The 24,409-nt window shown below is 33.8% G+C and overlaps 1 protein-coding gene across 1 annotated transcript; it reads left to right on the forward strand.

Annotated features, from left to right (window-relative positions):
- The first annotated feature begins 54 nt into the window (after positions 1-54).
- On the forward strand, positions 55-24,193 carry LOC126812134 (hamartin). The gene is made up of 21 exons (XM_050538395.2): positions 55-156; positions 1,237-1,419; positions 2,089-2,192; positions 2,536-2,688; positions 4,334-4,478; positions 4,655-4,809; positions 5,064-5,137; positions 6,022-6,188; positions 7,164-7,349; positions 8,506-8,585; positions 9,031-9,418; positions 10,152-10,724; positions 11,399-11,536; positions 12,854-13,020; positions 13,708-13,838; positions 14,521-14,617; positions 15,292-15,387; positions 16,430-16,571; positions 18,601-18,689; positions 19,353-19,539; positions 19,853-24,193. Exons 2-21 carry the CDS (start codon positions 1,287-1,289, stop codon positions 20,236-20,238), a joined length of 3,591 nt encoding a protein of 1,196 aa, XP_050394352.1. The 5' UTR covers positions 55-156; positions 1,237-1,286; the 3' UTR covers positions 20,239-24,193.
- The last annotated feature ends 216 nt before the right edge of the window (positions 24,194-24,409 follow it).

Raw genomic sequence — 24,409 nt, forward strand, 5'->3', positions numbered from 1 at the left:
TGACTGGAGCCCCTTTTGTCCAGTATGGGATTTCCAGGAAGCGGAAGTCATGAGACCAATTTGCTAGGTCAAACGGAGTTGTCTCTCGTCTATTTCCAGTATAGTTGGTGAAAACTGGGCCAAAAAAGAGATGTTTTGCATCAAAGTTATGTATAGGTTAGATTGCATTCGATAAATTGCATTTCAGACCACTTTGTTATATCAGATGAACGTATGGCATGATGAAATACGTCATTTTTCAGAGCCTGAACTACATTCATTCGTACTCGAAGCCAAAGGCATAGGACCTTCGTTTATGTCATGATCACTTGTGCCGTTGTGTTGTAATTGTATATTTGTGTGTTATGTCACTCAGACCCTTGTTTGTGTGTTCTTGCAATATCTAAAAATAAAGTTCGGAACTTTAATATATAAGCTTATATGTATGCCATCTTGTATGTCCACTGATGATGTCTCAGATATCAAAGACCTTCTACGATGATATATTTCTGCTGGGCATCAAAGTAGGAATGAATGGAACACATATTTTACATCCAGTGTGATTAATTGATATGTACATGATGAATCACTAAAGAGTAATGACAATTAGGCTAAATAGGTCTGGGAATTACAATTTTAGTTAGGTCTACATGAACTAGAAGGTCTACATGATATTTTATGCAAAACTGGACAAGACAAATCTGTAACAGACAAAATGATGGGCACCAGAGACATTTGTGCCGAACATTGTCTGTGACAGGTGCAATCCTGGACAGAAGGCACCTGTCACAGACTTTGTCAGACACAGATTTTCATATATAAATTGTGCAATAATTTGTGTCTGACAATTTTTGTGACAGATGCCTTCTGTCCAGGCTTGTATATATAGCCTACGTTGTGTAATAATTTGTAGGCCTACTGGACAAAGTCTGTGACAGCCTACAGGTGCCTTATGTCCAGGCTTGGACAGGTACCTGATTTCCAGACTTGTGTGTAGGCCCTAGCCTATATTAATAACTGACAAGCCAGTTGATAACATACATGTACATACATTTCAATGATACATTTAAATTTAGTCACAGCCAATATTCATTGCTTGTTGGGCCTCAGCCGAATGATTTAATTTAATGGCTAAATTGTATGGGAAATTGACAGCAAAGCCATGGCAAGTTAAAAAAAAATCATATAATTAATTGATCTTTTTTAATATCAATAGTTTGTCAATTTCATGATTTAAAAATTTATTATTTCTTCCAGATGACAACTTGTGAAGACCATCCTGTCCGTCCCATGATTACAAGGTCAAGATGGCTGCCAGTATTCACGGCGATAGTCGTCAGTGCCAGGTTGATGAAATGTTTACATTACTGGAGTCAGTGGACCAAGAGGCTGTTGAAGATGTGAGGAAGCTCATACTTGATGATATCAATTCTAGCGGCTGTAAGTAATGGCTTATTTAGTGGGCGACAGTTCACAGTCCATAAATTTCAAGTAGATTTGTTAAACACACAGATTTTTCTGAACAGAGATGAAAGAGTATCTTTAATATGAAAACGCATTATTAATCAGTAGTAGTCCAGATTATTGTTTTATTTTCAAAGTTTGTACATTTTTCATGAATTATTGTATGTACCAGACACAGTAGTCGTGATCTAAAGTTCTATTTTGGTCAAAGAATAACATCAAAATACACGAATATCATTTTATATCAGGCCTGTACGTTACATGTATTACAGGTATCAATAAAAAAAAACAATTATAAATCAGTGACAGGCAAAATGATAGGCTGGCATCAGCTGTGACTGAGGAAATGTCTAGCATTGTTTTTACATAATACAGAATATTTTTTATGTTATCTTTAAATAGTTTACACAATTCGAATTGCTTTAGCTAACAAAAAAAAGAGCCTGACTTCTACTATTCAGGAATTTTCTGACATTGTTTTTACATAATAGAGAATAATAATATGTTTTCTTTATAAATAGTTTGTACAATGCAAAAGGGAAAGATATCCATAGAACAGGGTGTATTTTTTTTGAAAATTTAAATCTTTTATTTCCAGACTCGGTCCTTTTAAAGATTTATTAATCTATTTTTTTTTATTTCTAGCAAAAGAATCATGGTTATTGCCCACACTGATAGATCATTATTTTACAACAAGATCTAAACAGATACAAGATCTACTTTTCGAGATACGAGATCCACAATGCAAGGTGAATATCATAGAAAATACTTTTAAAAGGGCAATTGAGTCAAGTGACATGGTTTCATTTACCTGCTTGTATGTGACGAGGAGTAGGGTCACCTGTCCAACCTCATGGCTTTTCTGCAGTTTCCTCCCACTGCTGTTAAAGAGCCCTATGTGGAAGCGAATTACTGAAATAAAATTGTACCATATGTTAGTCCCGAAAAAAAACCCCAGTTTGTGTCGCTTGGATGTTAAACCTCATTTCTCTCTATCACTTTTCAAGTATCTTTGCTTGAAGTGCTATAATATTTATAAATATTAAAGTTTGATTATCCATGAAATGTATTTATAATCATTTCTATTTTTAGTATCTTTTAGAGAGGTTAAATGACGGTGTCCGTAGTAATAATAACAAACTAGCATCTCTGGAATTATTACTATACATACTATGTAAACAACCATATTGGACTCACAGAGTTGTCGAAATGCCAGTATTTTCTACCCTGATTAAGTGCCTAAAGGTAAGTAACTCTATTTATTTTCAAGGTTATTTAAAACTGCTAATTATTTGCATTTTTCTGGAAATATCTTATATTTCACACCTTAAATGTTATATAAATTATTAATTAGACCATAATCAACTCTTGATGCCATTAGCTATTTAGTAGATTCAAAACGTTTTGTGGTGTATGCAGTTACCGTAAAAATGGATAATCAAGACTTTGTTTATTATCATAACAATCACGACCATAGTAATGACAATCGAGGCTGGGCTATTATTGTATCACTAATATTTAGGCTCAAAGTTAAGTAATTTGACTTGAAATTTTCAGTATATTCTCTTTTCATTATCTTTGATTTAACTATTATAGCACAAACTGTCAGCTCTTTATCTAATCTCACCTAATCCTGTTTTAAGTTATTTATTTAAAAGATTAGAGACTATATTACTGATATTTTAATGAATATAAAATATTGTTTTATAATATGTTAGTTTGTGTTTTATTAATAATCTGTATTCGCGTCACATTTCACGTATTTGTGATTTAATATTTCAAACATATACTTAAGGACACGCAACACCATTTACTTAAATGATATTATTTGATGGCAACAGAGATGACAACAGAGCGCAAATTTCAAACGCATAAATTATCAATGCTTAAATATATCAGATTCGTCGGTTTGCGAGAAACGCGGTATTGGCCGAGAAAGTTCATCAGGATTTTCCAGCATGGTTTCCCCTTGTCAGTGGTGTAGGATGGAGGACCTGATAAGGACAGCTGTCTAGTCATTCGGATAGTCCCGTGTACACATTGGCTTGCACGTAAAAGTTCCCTTGGCAGTTGGAATTTGATATAAGAGTAGGCAAAATTTCCCTCATAGCACACTGTATAGCATATGCCTGTCTTCATTAGCCCAGTCAGAGCAGAACAGTAAGATGTTAAACTCCATTTCATTTCAATTTGCGAGAAATGTGATAATATTCGTAATTTATCTTCTTTCTTTTTTTCTTTCTTTGTTTTAATGAAATATTAATATCGTGACAATATTTGTAATTTATCATTTTTTTTTTTCTTCATTTTAATGGAATATTAATTTCAACATCTAATCTCAGAAAACAACTGTAGATTGTCACTTGCCAGCCCCTCTGTCCTGCACCACTGAACTTTCTCAGCCAAATTGTATTACAATGTTTATCTGTATGTTTTATTGATATCTATATTCGTGTTGATCTATTATGTGCTATTTATTTTTTTTTTTCATTTTAATGAAATATTAAATATACATTATGTAAGATTTAGATAAAGAGCTGACCATTCTTGCCATAATAGCTCAAAAATAGAGAATGCAAAATGAATATATATTAATTTTATTCAAATTACTCTATTCTGTTTTTAGTTTTGACAAGATATGTGCATTGTGATAACTCGCTTTCCCATTTTTAAATTTAATTTTTAAATGGCAAACCGTTCATATCTAGTTAAAATCTCGAGTATCCGATGACATCGAGAGTTGATTATGGTCTGGATAAGTTAATTAATGTCTAATTAATAATTTAGATAACATTTCAGGCCTAAAGAAAGACCTGCAATAGGTAAATTTAGCTCTTACACTATGTATGTTTAAGTTGGTTGTATAGTGAAATGAATTGATATATTACAGAATATGACAGATATACCCGTACTGATGACAGGTGTGATGATATTAACTCTATTATTACCTATAGTTCCTGTTAGCATAGCTCGTCATCTTAACGATATACTGGATATATTTACACGTTTGACTTCCTTCTGTGTACGAAAACCAGGTAAATATACTGTGGGATATAAGTCATGTCCAGAAGAAATTAATATATGGATAATAAAATGTTTGATGTGTTTCTACTTTGTCTACTTCATGTCTCATAATAAATCTACAAGAATGTTTCAATTTCTGATATTTGAAATATAAAACTTTTGGTATTTTTTTAAAATTATTTTACAGCCAATACGCCTGATGTGTTTTTACTTCATCTACATGTAGCCCTGTACAGTTTGTTTCACCGTCTATATGGAATGTACCCGCACTACTTTCTTCATTATATCCAGACACAGTTCTCCAAAAAAGATCTTATTCCTGTCTATGATGAAATTGTTAAAGTGAGACTTTATTTAATTTTCTTTTTATATGCCCACCCGTGTGGCTGGCAAGCCAATGTCCTTAATTTCTTGTGAACACTCTACAAACTACAAGATAGGGGTCTTTAGCAGTAGGAGAAAACAGGACAGTTGCCTCAATGGCAGACATTAAAGACAAACCTATATCTTGTTTCAATAACTGATTCTCTGATTCTTTTGTCAAGGGATTTAAAGTTCTTCACATGACCATCACCATAAATGATTGTGTTTTTCAGCCAATGTTTGAAAGAGTTCGACTACATCCTCAGTTGATAGCTGGATCTAAAGAGAGTGAGACAAGTACTAGCAGGTATTTATACTATTCTTATACAACAATATAAAAACTTGCGTTAGTCATATTCCTGTCATTTTATTCAATCTGATGATCTAGAGAGTTGATTATAGGCTTGTTATGTTAATAAATGTCTAAATAATCATTTATATAACACTTAAAGCCAAAATACTGACCTGCAATTGGCAGATCTAGCTTTTACATTATGTATCTTTAAATAGTCAGGTGCTAGCTCATGTACGAGGAGATCTTGATTATGATACCAGTGTTCCTTGGGGTTGTTCCGTCTAGTTTCCCCCTGTCAGTGGTGCAGGATGTAGCGTCTGGCAAGAAACAGCGTCTGATAGATCCAATGGGTCAAGACACCACGATCCCATGATCACTTGAGCGTCCATTTAAAAAAAATGCCATTACAATCAGAATTCAATAAAGGGTACGTGGAAATGCTGCTCTCCAAGCAAAATTTCCTTCATAGCCCACTATATGATGTTTGACAATCTTCATGAGCCTGGTTGGTGTAGAAAAAGTAGGACATTCAACTTCATTTCATTTATCAGGGATGATCGAGTAATAAACACTACAACTTGGGTATTGTGTGTATTTGTACTGTTTGAGTGTTTACTTTCTAGAGCGATGTTGAGTAATTAACAGACTAATTAATTACTAAACACCGCTCGGGAAAGTAAACAGTGTAAACCTGATACTCATTATATATCTAATCTAGACGGACCATTTTAAACTATGCGACAGTAGGAACACAATATTTTTACGATTCTCAACAAATTTGAACAATTTGCCATCAATGATTTGAAAGTAAACATTAAATACAGAAACTCCCACTAAAACAGCACAACTACAAGAAACTCAAGTTTTAGTGAAAAATCAAAATATCTTTTTTTCAGGTGGAAGAATTTAGAAACACAGGATATAGTAATAGAATGTGCCAAGTTATCATTGGATATGGTGGAAGGCACATGGGATGACGATCCATGTCCAGCTTTTACTAAACGTTATCAGGCCATACAGGAAGCTGTGAAAAGTCGACACAATTCAGGTTCCACTAGTCAGGGTGTGTAGAATGTCTGAATTAGAGGATGGAAGATGTATGTCCTGTCATCTAGCCAAAGTTGGAATGAAAAATAAAATGAAACTAGTGGTTGACTTGGTGTAGCTCGGCTATACCCATGAACAAGCATAACTCCGAAATCGGAAGTGGTAGGCCATTGCCACCAGGCCTATGTTACTCCCTGTTCCGAGCTAACCCCAATACATCAAATTTCAGCCTCAGAGACAGCCCTCGTGTAGCCACCAACCCCGAACAGTCAAACAGGCAGACAAATAACAGTCACAGATATTAGTATAGTTTTAGCCGTGCTAATGTGCAGCATGCTAACTACGAGATCTAGAAGAAACCAAAGCTTGTTCCTGTATATTAGAATATGATTTGGCAATCTTTCCATTTGTTGTCTTAGGTCATGGACTTGTTTAGTGGAAAGTTCTTTCCTTTATCAAATAAAAACAGTGGAGCATTATAGTAATCCAGTCGAAATGAACAAAATATATATCTTATGTACAATCATAACATTAGTGAAAAATCTTAAAGATACATTATGGGAGGTTAGATAAAGAGCTGGCAGTTCTCACTATAATAGTTAAAAAATAGATGATGTAAAGGGAATATGCTGAAAATTTCAGTCAAATTGATCCACTATAAGCTTGAAAACCTTATTTTAAAATCTTTGTAGCCTTGATTGTCATTGTTTGCGCTGTCACGATAAATAACAAAGTCTTGATTATCCATTTTTGTGTTGAACAGCAGATGGGATTCAAATCCAATGAAAATCGAACAGATAAGATGGCATCGAGAGTCTTTTATGGTCTTTTCGTGTTAATATATGTCTAATTAATAGTTTATATAACATTTCAGGCCAAAGAAAGACCTGCAATAGGTAGATTTGGCTCTTGCATAATGCATGTTTAATTAATGAGAACGGATTGATTAAATGATCAAGTCAGTGTTTGATATATTTTTTATTTATTTCAGATACAAGTTTGTTTCCTAATATTCTAAGTCAAGATACCGGGTATATATTAGCATCTCTGGGACATGAACCTGGTTCAGTCTGTAGTCCTTCGGTTGTTATTGGCTTGTCCACACCACCGCAGTCACAACGCACAACTCCTGCCACAAGCTTCCTAGATACCAGCGGACATGTTCCTTCTTTTGCAGGTTTGTTCAGTATATGATTAATACTGAAGATTTTTTTTAAAAACAGATCATATATATTTTTGTCATGAACAAATTCCTATGGTACAAAAAATCATGAAAAGTCTGTATGGAATTTTACATCGACTTATTCAACCCTGGATTCAGTAGGACGATTAAAAAAATGAAATGACATGAGGTTTAACATCCTACTGTTCTGCTCCGACTAGTCTAATGAAGACGGGCATATGCCATAGTGTGCTATGAGGGGGAATTTGCCCAGGCAGCGGCACTATGGCCTACTCTTCTATCGAATTCCAACTGCCAAGAGATCTTTTACGTGCACACCAATATATACACAGGACCTCAGGTTTTTTTTTTGTCCCATCCGAACGACTAGATAGCTGTCCTTGTCAGATGTGATGTCATCCTTTGATGTTGGCGTATCATTGTTTCAAATAATGGTACGGGCAATGTGCCTAGTGTGCATTATTTATACTAGTTAAAATTTTGGACCCGTTTGACATATTTCATTGCAAAGCACGTGCGAGCATCTGTATTTTAAGTTGTTTAATGGTCTCAAGCTTAAGACATTGCGTAATATATTGAAACAACAACTCGTGACTACGTCACTCGTGTTGTTTCAGTATATTACTTAATGTCTCGCTCTCGACCTAATTATTTTCTGTCAACTTCTTTTTCTGCTGTTTAATTGCAGAGATTGTTTTTTAACGTTGACACCCCGCAATGTTCCGAAAACCACCTAACCATTTGATCAAGAAATAACAACCACTCCCTCAGTCAAGCTAGCACACAATAAGCTGGCAGACAACAGTCGAGTTGCCAGTTAGTGTTACCCTGAAATTTTTGCTAAGGGCTTGCCCCATGGCTGTTTTCGGGTGATCCAGTATTTTTCTAGTAAGATTGGGTGTCTCTACTTACCATATATACCAAATTTGCCATGCTTTTATTGGAAATAACCACCCAATACATACTTTCGGGACAATGTATCTTTAAAGCTGGTAAATTAAATGTGAATTGAAATTTATTGCTGACTGGATAATTTACCCCATTATTTCAGGAACAATAAGATTCCTGTGGTACATAGAGAATGTAGATTTGTATTACAGTATATAGTATAGTAATGTTGCTGACTTGACGATTTATTTGTTTATTTCAGGAACAATAACAAATACACCAATGATGACACCACAGGATATAACACCAAGAGAAACACCAAATATCACACAAGATGATCCAGTAATTATTATCATATCTTACTTCATATTTATAATCCAATATTTAAGACACAATTAACATTTTATAATCAGTACACGAGTCATGTACCCTATGGTGTCTGGTGCCATTTTGTAATAAACAAATAAAAACATATCCAACAACACAATGTGAAAGTAATTAGGAAAGGCGGATTCACAAACGACAAAATAATAATTTTAAAAACATGTAGAATACACTAAACACTTGTAAATGACTGCCGTTCAATTTGAACTGTTCACTTGTTTCACCGAACATAACCGGACTGATAAAACCAAGTTCGTTCCATTATTTTATTCAATATTGTCTCAGTTATCTGTCCAACTAAAAAACCCTACTCGCAAGATAATTATTGAAATAAAATCAACCATGTGTTAGTCTCGAAATTACCTAGTTTATGTCGTTAACCCCATTTTTCTCTCTCTTTCAGTTATCCAAGAGCTCAGGCAAAGGACAGAGAAACACAGATTCAAAACGGCCAGCAATTAGTCTCAGTAGAGGTCAAAGTTCAGTTATAGATCCAAAGTTGACTCCTGGGTTACAGTTGACTCCTGGATCCAGCAACGTATTGTCGCCAATGAAAACAGAATTTACCAACGAACCGCCAAAAGGCGCTGTAAAAACACAGCCTAGAAATGCAATCAGAGCACTTGAGTTTGAGACAGATAGATCATCAATGGACTTCTCTAAAAAACCTCTGTCTACCCAGACTTCTGTGGAGAAAGGGTCAGAGGGTCAAAATAATGCAGAATTGACTTCATTGGTTACCATGGATACATTGAACCATGTTTTCGGTGAATTGTCTACACATGAAAATGGTGAGTCAGACCATCTGCGTGGCTCCCCTCTCACAACCCATCCTCCGTACTTACTTCATCGGTTCTAAATTACTTCTATTTCACTTCGTGAATTGTAATTAACTTTGTAGATTGTAATTAACTTTGTAGATTGTAATCACATATTGTAATCCATTTTACATATGGTAATTCATTTACTAAATTGTAATTCACTTCATGTATTGTAATTCACTTGTTAAATTGCAATTCATTTCATAACTTGCAATTCATTTCATAACTTGCAATTCATTTCATAACTTGCAATTCATTTCATAACTTGCAATTCATTCCATATATTGTAATTCACATCATAGATTGTAACCCATTCCATAAATTGTAACTCATTCCATAAATTGTAATTCACATCATAGATTATAATTCACTTCATAGATTGTAATTCACATCATAGATTGTAACTCATTTCATAGATTGTAATTCAGTTCATAGATTGTAATTCAGTTCATAGATTGTAATTCACTTCATTGTAATTCATGTCATAAATTGTAATTCACTTTATACACTAGAACATTACTGATCAGCTCAATATTTTAATCTGAAACTTTTAGACAAGGTAAACGGACTATTACTATATATTGTCATATTAGCTTTCACGTATTTTAACTGTTATCTATCTAAGATATCTTAAATAACCCATGGAAACCATGTAGATGCAGAAGGACCGTCTCCTTTAATACAATCTCAATTTAAATTTCAGAATGTATTGATGACGAGGTCAGCCAGATAACTCAAGAGGATGATTTAGAAGGCAGTTTTGAAACAATAGCTAGTCCCGAAACCCAGCAAGCCATGGCTGAATCAGTGAAACAGTTCATGAAAAAAGTGAATAGAATAAGATTCAACAGTCTAAATAACACGGAACGTCTTGCTGTCAACGAAAGTAAAAGATACCATGTTCGATCAAATTCGTGTCCACCATTTGAAGAAGAAGTTTCTGAGGAATCTGATTTTGTAACAAGATCGATATCTACTTCGGTGGAAGCAAATCAGTCCGGAATCAACTCCGACCCAATTACTGTTGAATCCTCCATAACTCTATGTGACAAATCAGAGAATTTGCATAAATTGAGATTAGAAAAATCAAGAAGATCGCGTAATCCAAGTGGAAACAGCGAAAATATGTCAGAGTTGCTGGCACAGATGGCTGAATCCCGACCATTCAGTATTTTATCGCAAGCTCTGTTTGCTCCTACAAGTGTACATGTTTGTTCGAGTTGTCATTCCAAATTAGTGGGAGGAAAACATACAATAAAAACGAATGAATTTAAAGGTGGGTAAAAATCATCGACGTTTGCATTTTCTAGACTATATCTCATTTTTCATGACTTTCAAGTGGCATTTGGCAGTTGAGAAACACATTAATAGAATACAATTTTTATGGGAAGCAATGAATGATTTTATTCTAAAAGTATAATGTTGCATTAAATATTCCCTTGTCGATATCAAGCACATACTTGTCAAAACGAAGAATAAACACAGTTAATGTTTTCTGTAAAAATTGTGTTCTGTTGATATTTCATGGCTTAAGCCACTCTGAGGTGTACTTAAATTGTCTTCTTACAGTAAGTGATGATAAAGAGAAATAAACATTGGCAATACACAAGAATATTGCAAGTAACAGAGCTTAAACTGTTAGAATTTCTAAATTGATGTGAATGTTCAACAATTAGTATAGTTCGTTGCTTGGGGAATATTTCTTTCACGTTATTATTTTACTCTTAGTCCCCAACTGTATCACTGAGATCTGATCTTCCCCCTTTATTGTTGGTGCAGGACGGAGGACGTGGCAATGAACAGTGTATAGTGCACGTAAAAGAACCCTTGACAGATGGAATTCGAAATAAGAGTAGGCCGTATGTAGCACCCTTGTGCAGGCAAAATTTACCTCATTAGCTTGGATGGAGCAGAAAAGTAGGAAGTTAAACCCCATTTCATTATTTTCAGAAATTCCGATGTTCTCCACATTTTCTCCACCCGAATTATTAGATAGACAGTTAATAGTAGGAGGTGACCTACATGCCAAGGAATTAAATAAAATACCATTAACCAGCAAGGAATCGGTCAACTGGACACATTTTGGAGGTAAGATGAATTAAATTTCAATAAACACAAGAACTCTATGAAAAACAATTACTGCATTTTAATCAGAGCTATGTTTGTACAATGATTCTCTTGTCGTTTTAAAGCACTAATTGTTTTCCATTGAAGTCTTGTGTTTTTGTAATATGTTTAATTACTGACTTTCTTTTAAACAGTCAATTAAATTTCACTGATCAATTAAAAGATTCCATAATTACAAATTAATGTTGATACCCCCACATTAAAAACTAAGTCATAGGTATCACAAGACTATCTTTACATGCTAAACAAGATGGAATTATGATAACCTTGACTTTGTTTTTAACCGAGGGGTTGGATGGCCGAATGGTTAGAGTGTGCGTGTTGAAGTATAAGGTCTGTCATTGAGTCAACTGGCATGGTTTCGATTCGCCGGTTTAACGTGACAAGGAGTAGGGTCGTCTGTCCAACCTTGTAGGTTTTTTCCGGGTCCTCCAGTTTCCTCCCACTGCTAAAGAACCCTATGTTCAAGCAAATTATCGAGTGGACGTTAAACCCCATTTCTCTCTTTCTCTCTCTGTTTTTAGCCACTACTCCTACTGGTGTCATTGTATCAAGTTTATTATGACTTATATTCCATCAAAGTTTATGTAGTTCAAATGGTTATTCGATTCCTCTCTTATTACGTGTTTCAGACCTTCTGTATTGTTTTCATAAGAGTTTTTATTTTTTTTAGCTGATTTTAGTCCAAGTTTGCATGCTAAAACTGCACACGGTGCAAAAACTAATCTCAGATTGCCTATATCTAAGTTATTTCTCAATGGATCTTTGTTGACTTTTCATTTTTGGATTATTTGGAAAGTTTGCTCGATTAGTTTTAGCATCAAAAATTTGGGAAGGTTTTCTTCAGCATTTTTTCGACATTCGAGATGGCGTATCTCTGTTAGTATTTGAGGAAACTTGGTAGGAATAAGGAAGACATTGATGCCTTTAAAATGGCATATAATGCATTATTTAAGAGCTAAATCTGTCTATTCCAGGTTTTTATTTTGGCCCCAAATTATAAATTACTAATTAGACATTTATTCACATGACAAGCTCATAGTAAACTCTCTAGACCATCTCTGATCCCCATTTAATATTTGGAACATTTCAAAGCCTGATATTAGGTTACCTACGTTAATTTCGTATATATGCGATTAAATTATTGTAATTTAACAAAATCTTCATGCAAGTAAAATATAAATAATGTACGATTGGCACGTTGCCAGAACATTATTTGAAATAACAGTATGCCAATATTAAAGGATGATGTTACATCTTTCCTTTAATCTCTTTTAGGTGTACCACCTGCAGATGAGGTCAACATTTTAAAAGGTCAGATAATGTTACTCCACAATCAGCTCATGTACGAACAACATAAACGTGAATTACATGCGAAGAGAAATCGGCGTTTACTGAGAAAAATAACGCAGACGAAGACTTTAGAGGAACAGAATCGAGCTATGGTAGGAATAGATATATCACAGATATAAGCTTACCATTTAAAATTACCTGGATGCACGCTGCATCATAAAGTCTGGCATTGAGTCAAGTGGCGTGGTTTCAATTCCCCGCTAAAACGTGACAAGGAGTAGGGTAGTCAAATATACAACAACTTAATATTCCAAGAACAAATCTCATACCGTTGGTGATGGGGCTTTCTCTGTTGCGACACCAGTTCTTTGGAACAACCTACCTCAATACGTGAAAGAAGAAGAAACTATTCTAGAATTCAAAAAGTAACTCAAGACTCATCGCTTTACTTCAATATAACATCATTTTCTGTGACAGACAACTCAGCACCATTGAGTGGTTTACTAGATAATAGTCGATATATAAATACATTATTATTAAATTAGATCATGTATGGTCTGTATGAGAGGCCGAATGTTGACAAATTTCCAAATCAAAAGTTGGACTCTTGTTTCTCTTTATCCTCTGGTTTCTTCACACGGCTACGAGCATGTGTATTTTTGAATAAAATTGATCCATACTTTAGTCCCGAAATGACCTGGTTTATGTTGTTGATGTTAAACTCTCTCTCTCTCTCACAAATGTAGTTTACAAGACAATAAATAAATCAGTCAAATGACAATCTGAGACATTAGCAAATTATATTATATTATTGTTTTTTTATTGAATGTTTGAAACAGGTTGAACAACGTAAACTCCATGAACAAGAAATCCAGAATTTAACAGTATCTTTACGATTAGTACAAGAAGAAAATCAGGCGTACAAACAGCAAAAGGAAAGTAATATGTATGAAGATCTGGTGAAACTTAGGTCAGTTACATTACAAAATGAAATGAAATGATATAGGGGTTAATGTCTTACTATTCTGCATACGCAATACATTTTGGGAGCCGTGATGGCTCAGTGAGTAAAACTCTGGCTCACTAGCCAGGAGGTTGCAAGTTCACTTTCGGTGTTCACTGAGAAAGTTCATCATGATTTTCCAGCATGGTTTCCCCGTGTCAGTGGTTCTGTGTACACATTGTCGTGCATGTAAAAGATCCCTTAGCAGTTGGAATTCGATATAAGAGTCAAAATGTCCCTCATAGCACACTGTATGGCGTATGCCCATCTTCATTAGCCCAGTCAGAGCAGAACAGTAGGATATTAAACCCCATTTTATATCATTTCATTTCCATAGAGTGTGCTATGAGGGAAATTTTTCACGCTTTATTCCACACTTGATTATTCAACATCTAATTAAGAAAACAAAATCAATTTCCCAGATCAAAAAGAAGGCCATCAAAAGATTTTAGAGTAGATTACATGTGTCGCTGACTTTGGATCAGATCCAGTGTATATTGGCATGAGAGGATGCTTTTTTCACTTCATTATATCTTTGTACATACCAAACAGAATTGCACTGAACTGTTAATTCTTTTAGAAATTCCACAATTTTGTATTTTACAATTGATTGATCAATTCCTCAGATGATTATATGGACCTATTTCAGGACAACTTTACAGACTAATAAAGATCTGGAAGAAGCAAATATTGGTTTAAAAAATTTACTCATTACACAAAGAGAAGACCATGATAAACTGAAAATGGTGAGATTAATTATATTAGAAAATGAAATGAAATGGGGTTTATATGCTTGATAACGACTTGTGAAATCTTGTTAAAATGTTGCAGTGTAATAAAAAGAGAATCTCCTACAAGTCTTTTTTGATATCTAAAAATATCAACACTCGACGATAAAGTAACAAAAACGAGGCTCTGCCAATTTTTTTTTTACTTTTTAGATATCAAAAAAGACGAGTAGGAGATTTTATTTATCACCCAATCCCTTATTCTTACATGCACAAATAGATAAATATAATTCTTTGCTGTAGATTTCACTTTTACTGAACTTTACGGCGTAGTGATACATCATTTTTGATAGCAATTCAACCATTGCAAAGTACTTTATATTGACCCAGTGTTTACATCAAGGTCAATTAAATAAAAATAGTTCATTTTTAATAGAAAAAAAAGTACTTTTAATAAGAAATGAACTGTTCTTTGAAAATAAAAAAAAAGGAGTTCCTTTTCAACTGACCAATCAAATTCATGTAAAGCGATATCACCTCAGAAGATATTGCAGTAGATTATGAAATATGTCACACAAGCGATATCTACTGTAGAATGTATTATTGGGTTATAAACCACAGTAATTGTTGTCTATTAAAATATTGTTTTATTTGATTTTATTTATTCATCAACCTATCTTTGTTATTAACAGCAATGGCAGGATTCTAAATCAAAGTTATCAAACACAGAGAAAGAATTAGATATATTAAAAGATGAGGTGGTTTATACACAAAAACTAAAAGAACAGGTAGTGTATACTGTTTAAACAACATTTAGTAATTAATTGAACATAGTAAAATAAACACAAGAGGTCTATGATATACAATAGACTAGCTTGTCAGTATTGTACTTGAAAACGACAAGAGAATCATTGTAGAATAATAGCTCCAATTAATTTAGGTTAATGTATGTTTGGAAGTTTTTGAACTAGGAACTGCTGTGGGATTGGGTGGCCGAATGGTTTCACATGTTAGATCACAACGTCTGTCATTGAGTCAAGTGGCATGTTTTTGATTCCCTGCTTGTACGTGACAAGGAGAATGGTCGCCTGTCCAACCTTGTTGGTTTCCTCTGGGTCCTCCGGTTTCCTCCCACTGCTAAAGACACCCAATCGCAAGCGAATTATTGAAATAAAATTGAACCATATGTTAGTAATGAAATGAACTAGATTGTATCAGTGGGCGTTAAAACATCTCTCTCTCTCTCTCTCTCTCTCTCTCTCTCTTGTTCTTGTTGCTATTCAAATAAAACCAAAGGTTCTGCCAATTGAACTATAATCGACTTGAAATATGGAATGCTTGATCATTTCCATTGATTAATTCCAAAATGGCTATGATGACATAATGGTCACATAAAACCTATCAAATTCTCTGCATTTGTTGTGTTTTGAGGTTAAGTTCTTTGAAATACAATGACAGCTGTCTTGTCATTCAGATGGGACAAAAAACCACGATCCCAGTATTGGTTGAGAAAGTTCATCTGGGTTTTCAAGTGTGGTTGCCACTTGTCAAGGTGTAGGACGGAGGACCTGGATGGAAAGGAAAATCCAGATCCTGTGTACACATAGGTGTGCACATAAAAGATCCATTGACGGTTTTGTTCGATGTAAGAGTAGAACATAGCACCACTGTCCGGGCAAAATGTCCCTTATAGCACACTGCATGGCTTATGCCCATCTTCATTAGCCCAGTTGGAGTAGAACAGTAGGACGTTAACCCACATTTCATTACAATTCCAGCTATAAGAAAGGAGAATATTTGCTTCTCATGTTTATTTCTTGTATTTATCAGGTATTCAAGTTACAGAAAGAAGTTTTATTGATGGGTGAATTACAACAAAAATATCACGAACGACTTCATAATCAGCGCAACTCTTACTCTGTCAAACTGGACCAAAATTATCTTGCTCAATCACTGAAAGCTGAGAAAAAAGGTAAAATAAACTCAATACAAAATTTCATAACTTTTTCCTTTTTCGTACTTATTGCATTTTATCCATTTAGCAACTACTTAAACAGGCATTATTCAAGAGGTAAATCTGCCTAGTGGATTTGAATACATTTTATATGTTATATAAATTATTAATTTGACATTAATTAAACATGCATTATGCAAGAGCTAAATCTGATTATTGCAAGTCTTAATTTAGGCTTCAGATGTTATAGAAATTATAAATTAGATCTTTATTTAAACAACAAGACCAAAATCAACTCTGTAGACCCACGGATGGCTCGGCTACAGCTCGGATTTAAATAGGATTTCACTAATTGATTAAATCAAATAAGGGATAACCTGATGAAAATACGTCAGTTAGATCGAGGCTAAATGATAGAGTGTACTTAGCGAGGCCGCTGTAAAGCGTTTCGGTATGCCATTGAAAACTTTACTTGATAATCGAGATATGTAGGTGGAGTTAACACCTGTCAATCAAACGATCAGCGAAGGTGAAGACACAATTCGCTACCATTTCTAGGCAAATATTACAACGATGATAACTATGTTCAGAATAAAGTAATTTGACTGAATTTTTTAATATATTCTTCTTTCATCATCTACTTTTGAACTGTTGTAGCAAGAATGGCCAACTCTCTATAAAAATCTCCCATAATGTATCTTTAACTTAAAAATACCATAATTAACTCTCAATGCCATCGTTAGTCTGAGATATTTAGTGGATTTGAATACATTTTGTGGTGGATGAAATAACAGTAAAAATGGATAATTGAGACTTTATATATTATTAACTATTATAGCGAGAACTGTCAGCTCTTTATCTAATCTTACCTATTGCCCCTTTCTTTGAAAAAATTTGGTGGAAACTACTGCTCTTTTTTTTCTTTCAAATTTTTTTTCTGACCTCCAAAATAATTTATTTTTTATTTTCTAAGGAATTTATATTAGATTTTTAATATCAAGATAAATGCACATAATATACATAATATAAGGATTTAAACAAGTATGTGTGACTATCTAGAGACTATGCTATTTTAACAGACTAAGTGAAGACATCATGGGTGGGAGTCATTGATGTATGTATGTTGGTATTTAAAGATACTTTATGGGAGATTAGATAAAGAACTGGCAGTTCTCACAATGATAGTTAAAAAACTAGATAATGTAAAGGGAATTTGCTGAAAATTTCAGTCAGATTGATCCGCTTTGAAATGAGAATTTAGTGATTGAATTTTGGGCCTAGCCTCGATCATCATTACTAAAGTCGGTACAATAAAATACATAGTCTTGATTATTCATTTTTTGATTTAATTATGATTGAGCATTGAACAACAGATCAGATCTTAATCCATTAAGTATCGTAGGCTAGCGATGGCATCGAGAGTTGATTATGATCTGGATAAGTTAATTAAAGTCTAATTAATAATTTAGATAACATTTCAGACCTAAAGAAAGTCCTGCAATAGGCAGATTTAGCTCTTACATCATGTATGTTTAATATAACATTTATAACACAACTTTAATGGATTTACTACTTCTTAGTTTATTACATGCACTGTTTCAATAATCTTACAGGTATCTTTATCAAACAATAATAAAGTATTGAAATGTTTCATGTAGTAAACCAAGAAGTAGTAAATCCATAGTGGTATTATTATGAATGTTATACTTCTAGTTTTAAATGTCATTCAAGGATAGTTGGATTGGGTGGTCTAGTGGTTTAACGCGTGCCCGTGAAATCAGAAGGTCTGGAATTGAATTAAGTGATGTGGTTTCAATTCCACACTTGAAGCCTGTACAACCTCGTGGGTTTACTCTTGTTTCCTCCCACTGCTACAGATCCCTGCACGCTACCAAATTATTTAAATAAAATTTAATCAATGTTAGTTCTGAAATGACCTAGTTTGTGTTGAATAGATGTTAATCCCCATCTCTCTCTCTCTCTCTCTCTCTCTCTCTCTCTTTCTTTCAAGGATGTTAATACCAATAATATATATGATTTATTTTAGGTTTAAAAGATAAGCTGAATAAAATGACATCACGGTTACAAGTGGTAGAAACTCAAGTTACAGAATTACAAAAACAGATTCAGATCAAGGTACATCAGTCAATATATATATATAATTTATTAAAACAGCAGGTGCCTTTGGTGCATTTAAAAAGATATGTAATATAAATAGGGGTGAGTGCCTAAATGATCTAATGCGTACTCTTTTGATGATATGATATGGTCTGTTAATGAGTCAAGTTGCTTTGTTCTGATCCCACACTTGTTTGTGACAAGAAGTAGGGTCGCCTAACCTTGTATAGGTTGTATGTCTTGCTACATTCTACAATATAATGAAATTGAATCAATAGAATTCAATATAAGGGAAGTAACTCTGTCTGATGCTGCTTATCAGTATATTATCTCCCCTTAGACCACAAATTTGTATTATTTGAGATTTTGGAACTGGCTCTGTAAGGTATTTCATTGCTTATAAATAATTAGAAAATAAGAACTCTGCTTCTAATTAAGGTAGAATGTTTAAACCTTATATAGGTGTACAATAGGTGACTGTCTTGACCGTGTGCGTTGTTTCAGACATTCTATCATTGAGTCAAGTGGCATGGTTTCGATTCCCCGCTTGTACGTAACAAGGAGTAGGGTCACCTGTCCAACCTTGTGTGTTTTCTCCAGGTCCTCCAGTTTCCTCCCATTTCTGTTTAGGCTATGCAGAGATAAACAATTTGGCTTTTATTTTATTTTTTGAACAAAAAGAATGAAGCCATAGAAGAATTAAAACATAATTTAGAAAAGGGTCGAATTATTCATGGTGATGAAGTGAAAGCTGTCAATGATAAATATGAAGCAATGGTAAAAATTAATCAACAGTTTGAAGCTGAGTTATTAACTTTACATAGTCAAGTTGATCAACTTACTCAAAAATGTCAACTGAGACAAAAAGGTAAATCAATTTTTATTAATGAGTATTTTTACAAAGCGTCATGGGACTCCGTCCAACGCTGGGTAATCAGCTAGTAGTATTTCTTTTTTGAATTTTGAATGATCTGGTTTAGTGTGCCTTTTAGGCAGGATTAATAAGGCAGACAATAAAAAAACTGAAATTTCGTAAAACAGTGAAAAATATAATTCAGACATTTATTGATAATAATATTTCTCTTTTATTAGGTTCAGTCTTTCAAAGTAATTCATGTGTATTAACTGATATATTCAAAAATATAATTTATACACATTTTTAATAATATTTCTTTTATTAGGGTCAGCCTCTCAAAGTAATTCATGTGTATTAACTGATAGTAAAACCTCCTCTGACTGGTCATCCTCGTCAGGGGGAGGTCACTCTATTAAATCGGATACAGACAGTATTAAAACCCTAAAACAAACTACAAACGATGATATTACGGATACAACTCTGATAACTGGTCCATCATTCCGTGAGGTAGAGCTCTCCGAACAACGTCCACAATCACATTCTGCTCACGCCTTAGATTCCCTCTCTCTTTCATCACAAGATGGCGCCAGTGTAAGCCACGGAGGATCGAGGTCAAGTACAATGTGTACAGACAGTGAGGATAATAGATCGTCTCATAGCAACGTAACAACAGACAGTGGATGGTGGGAAAAATCAACTGTCAGCAAATAATTTGTATCATTAGTAAAATGAACGTTTTAATTTGAAGTCCGCAAATAATTCATAAGATTAGTAAAATGAAATTTTTAATTTAAGATTGAGCATGAAATATGGGGAATTTATTGAATATTAGATTTTTTTAAACAATGAAATTATTTTTGTATGATTCGATGATTAAATTATTGTACTGTTAATTGCTACATGACCTTCAAAGATCTAAATTTTATGATGTATTATCAAGTCTAGGTTGTTTAAATCTTTTTCCCCTGTGATAGCAAAAAGAGTTGGAAATCGCAAGTCTATTACCATCTGAACAAAAATGTTTAAATAGGCTAAAAGTCTATTTTTTGTTCATGTATTATTGTTTTAAACATTGTGTGAATGACTTGCAAGTTGACCTTCATCCGAGTCATTTTGCTATCATGGGTCACTTATACGTGTAATAGCTCAATTATATGTTTGTTATGATCGTCCAGTCTTTGCATGTATTGTTTTGGTAGTCCAGTCTTTGCATGTATTGTTATGGTTGTCTAGAAACTTATTGAATATTGCAATGTTCCATTTCTGCACACAGAGAACTAATTACATCAAGAATAGATCTCTGTCATGAATGGCTACCATATCTAAAAAATAGCATACTATTTTGTAATACGATTTTACTCCATTTCACATCGGTCATGCACTCAAAGACTAAATAAACATTTTCTGTTTTATTAAATAAAAGCAAAAAAAAAACTTCTCATAATTTGCAAGGTTACTAAGAGTTTTCGACTAAAATCGTCAATGTAGGAATTAAAATGTCAGTCAACTAGCTTAGTGTCTATTCTCAAGCGGAGCTAGTTGTAGACAGACAGTGTAAGTTTAGTATTGGTATGACAATGTATGGGCATTACTCAAATATGTTGAACTTGAACTTACACTGAGTTGAAATATACCGTATAATGGTTGTCTACAAATTGTATAATCTTACAATGGGCATTATTCAGATATGTGTTTAAACTAATTTCTAAATTAATATGTGTATTGAACACGAAATTAGTGTGCACACATATTTTAGACCATGCAGTCTTCATGTTAAATATAAAAAAATATTAGCAGATGTTGTTTTCATGTTTTATATTAAAACATGTTAATTTCCAACATTATTTTTATTAGACATGAGAGATGGCCTGTGCCAAAATTATCTTAAGTAATATCTCCTATATTTTACCCTCATTACAAATAACAGTATTGTTTCAGTCTATCTGTGTGGAGTGGGGTTGTATAATGGTATAATGCACTTGGTGCAGATCATAGGGTCTTTCATTGAGTCAAATGGCAGGGTTTTGATTCCCTGCTTGTACATGACAAGGAGTAGAGTCACCTGTCCATATGTAACATTACCCTTTGATGTTGGCATACCATTATTTCAAATAATGTACTGGCAACGTCTTCATCACACATTAATTTATACTAGATGATATATTAGACTTGTGTGATGATTACATTGAAATGTACATGAGAGATAGTATCTGTTTTTTAATGGTTTCAGGCAAGTCATTGCACGACACATTGAACAACACTCGGACTGATGTCCTCGTACAGTATCAATATATAACTTAATGTCTTGCTATCGACCATTAAACCACATATACCGTAGTCAATTGATTTGTGAAATATTAATGAATTAATATTTTGTTGTATCTAGTCAATGAAATTTGTTGGATTTTTTTTTGTGAATGAATTATTTAAATTTCTGTGATTATTTTAGTGCTTTATTTAGAATTTGGAAGATGAAATATGTTAGTTGTTGTTCTTATGTCTTCCAAATATACTTCCTTAGGCCAATAAAAAATAATACCTGTGTTTATGGTTACCTGTCTGATCCCATTTTCATTCTTGTCTCATTTTCTAGGTCCTATAATTTCGGTATTATATCGGCATTATTTTACAGAAACTTACTCAGTAATTAAGCTATAAAATGCTAGGAAATAAATATTAAACACTTCACGGTATATAAAATGACGTCAAAAAGGCAATTTTCGATGAGGTTATTAAAAGATTAATTTATCAGTACAGTTAGTTCTGTCCAATCTTACCCTGCAAACCCCACGAAAAGTGGGGATGTTCCGACCAAACTACCCTATTTTTTTGTGGCCAAGTAACCATAAACACGGGTATTTTTTTATTTGGTCTTATTAAATTAGTATTTACATTTAATTTATTGAATGGAATAAGCTTTAGCACCTGCTACATGTTAATATTGGCTAAACCCATTAGAGAAAATTTACATTTTTTACATTTAGTTCTGCAGCCCAAAACTACTGCTTCAAAGATCATCTTAAATTGCCTGAGTCACAGACTAAGGTGGCTTGAGGCACTAGAAGGATCTGGCCCTGGTTTCACAAAATATTTTCAGACTAAGTTAGGCATTTACTCGAAATTGTTTGCCTTATTTTGATTAAAATATAGCCCTTTATAAAACTTTTATTGTGTTAAAGATACTTTCCCACGAAAGTATTTATCGGGTGGTTATTTCCATTAAAAGTATTGCAATGAAGTAAGGTTACAGCCATGGCATCTTACAATAGTTTATTTATAGCTTGCGGTATTTCCCGATGAATACAACGTTTTGAGAGGGATTTGAAGCAAATTTTTGATAGATTAATTAGTCCAAATATATCATCAAATCACCCAGTTTGTATCAAATACATTAATAAAAAACTATGTGCAAAGTTTTGTGTATCTGGATCAAAGATATTTCTCATAAACAGTGATTAAGTTGAGGAAATTCTTAACTTAAGTCTGAGAATGCTTTGTGAAACCAGGGCCAGTAGTTTTGGGCAGTCCAGGTATTAAAGGGTTAAGGTCTAACGTCAACCTTCAATCCTGTAACATTTTTAAATTGATTAATTGATGAATTTAGGCATTTTCGATTTCTTCTCCTCAACTGTTTGGTAGATTTTAACTTGGTATGTGTTTTACGCCAATGGTGTTAATTTAGATTTCGTCATTGGCGTGGGGCAAGGGAGATGTCTTCTTAAATGGGGGAATATCCAAGGGTGGACAGAAGGCACTTGTCACAGATTTTGTCAGACACAAATTATCACACTATGTGCCTGTGTGTAATTATATTATCTTTAAGTGTCCTTTAGAAGTGAGAAATACATTAACCACAAGACAATTTTTATTCCAAACAATCATTGGTTTATCATATTGAGGATACTCGAATGAACGTCTCAGAATTGAACTCTCTCAGTCCTCAAAATATTGACAATTGAGTGAAAGATGGGATTTTGGGCTACAACGCATGTGCCGACTGCATCAGAAAATATCTCAACCAACTATGACAGTTGAAACATATTCGTTGTATTTAATTACGTCAAGATTCTACTCACGCCACCTCCATTTTCGGGACCGATAGTACCGACTTCCGCGTCACTCGATTTCAATTCCCATCAATACAGAACCTCCTGGGCTGACAATTGAGCATCCTCATTGTCATTGTGCTTAATAATGATAAGAGGATACTTATTGAAACGTCGACATCATGGTTTCTGGGTTGACCGTATATGCCTGTCATGACTGTTTGATGAAAAAAAATGACCTAAATAATCTCGGAACACATCGGTCAATCTATACGGTGTAAAACTATCATATTTTTTCAAAACCCAATTTTCAAACATGGCTGGGATGATGGGATCGACCTCTACCATACCTCGAAATACTTATACAATGTATACTAAACCAGTGATTGTTTTCTATAAAAATTGTGTTATGTTAATGTAGTTATTTCGGCTAGTGATCATAGGAAAAGGTTGATTGTATATATAGGCAATGAATTTTATACTCTGTGTAGTTATTATATCGTATATTATTTTTGGCAGTGTGTTTTTTTGTGGCTCCATCCAATGCCTGTATATATATATATTATATATAATATATATGTATAATCATTATTTAATCTAATAAAATGTGATATTATAAAACTAAATTCAATGGTATTGTTATATATAAAGGAACAGGAGGGGGAACAGCAACATTACGTTATTAGACAGGCCAGTATATCTGTGTAGCTACTGGATCAAACAATGATGCAGGCGGAGAGAGAGTAGACACAATAAGATAATTAAAAATCCCTGCTCAGCAGCAGTACAGAAACAGGGTTTAACGTCCATTCAAAACAAATTAGGCCATTTCAGGA

Source organism: Patella vulgata, chromosome 1 (genome assembly GCF_932274485.2).
Source record: "Patella vulgata chromosome 1, xgPatVulg1.2, whole genome shotgun sequence".
NCBI lineage: Eukaryota > Metazoa > Mollusca > Gastropoda > Patellidae > Patella > Patella vulgata.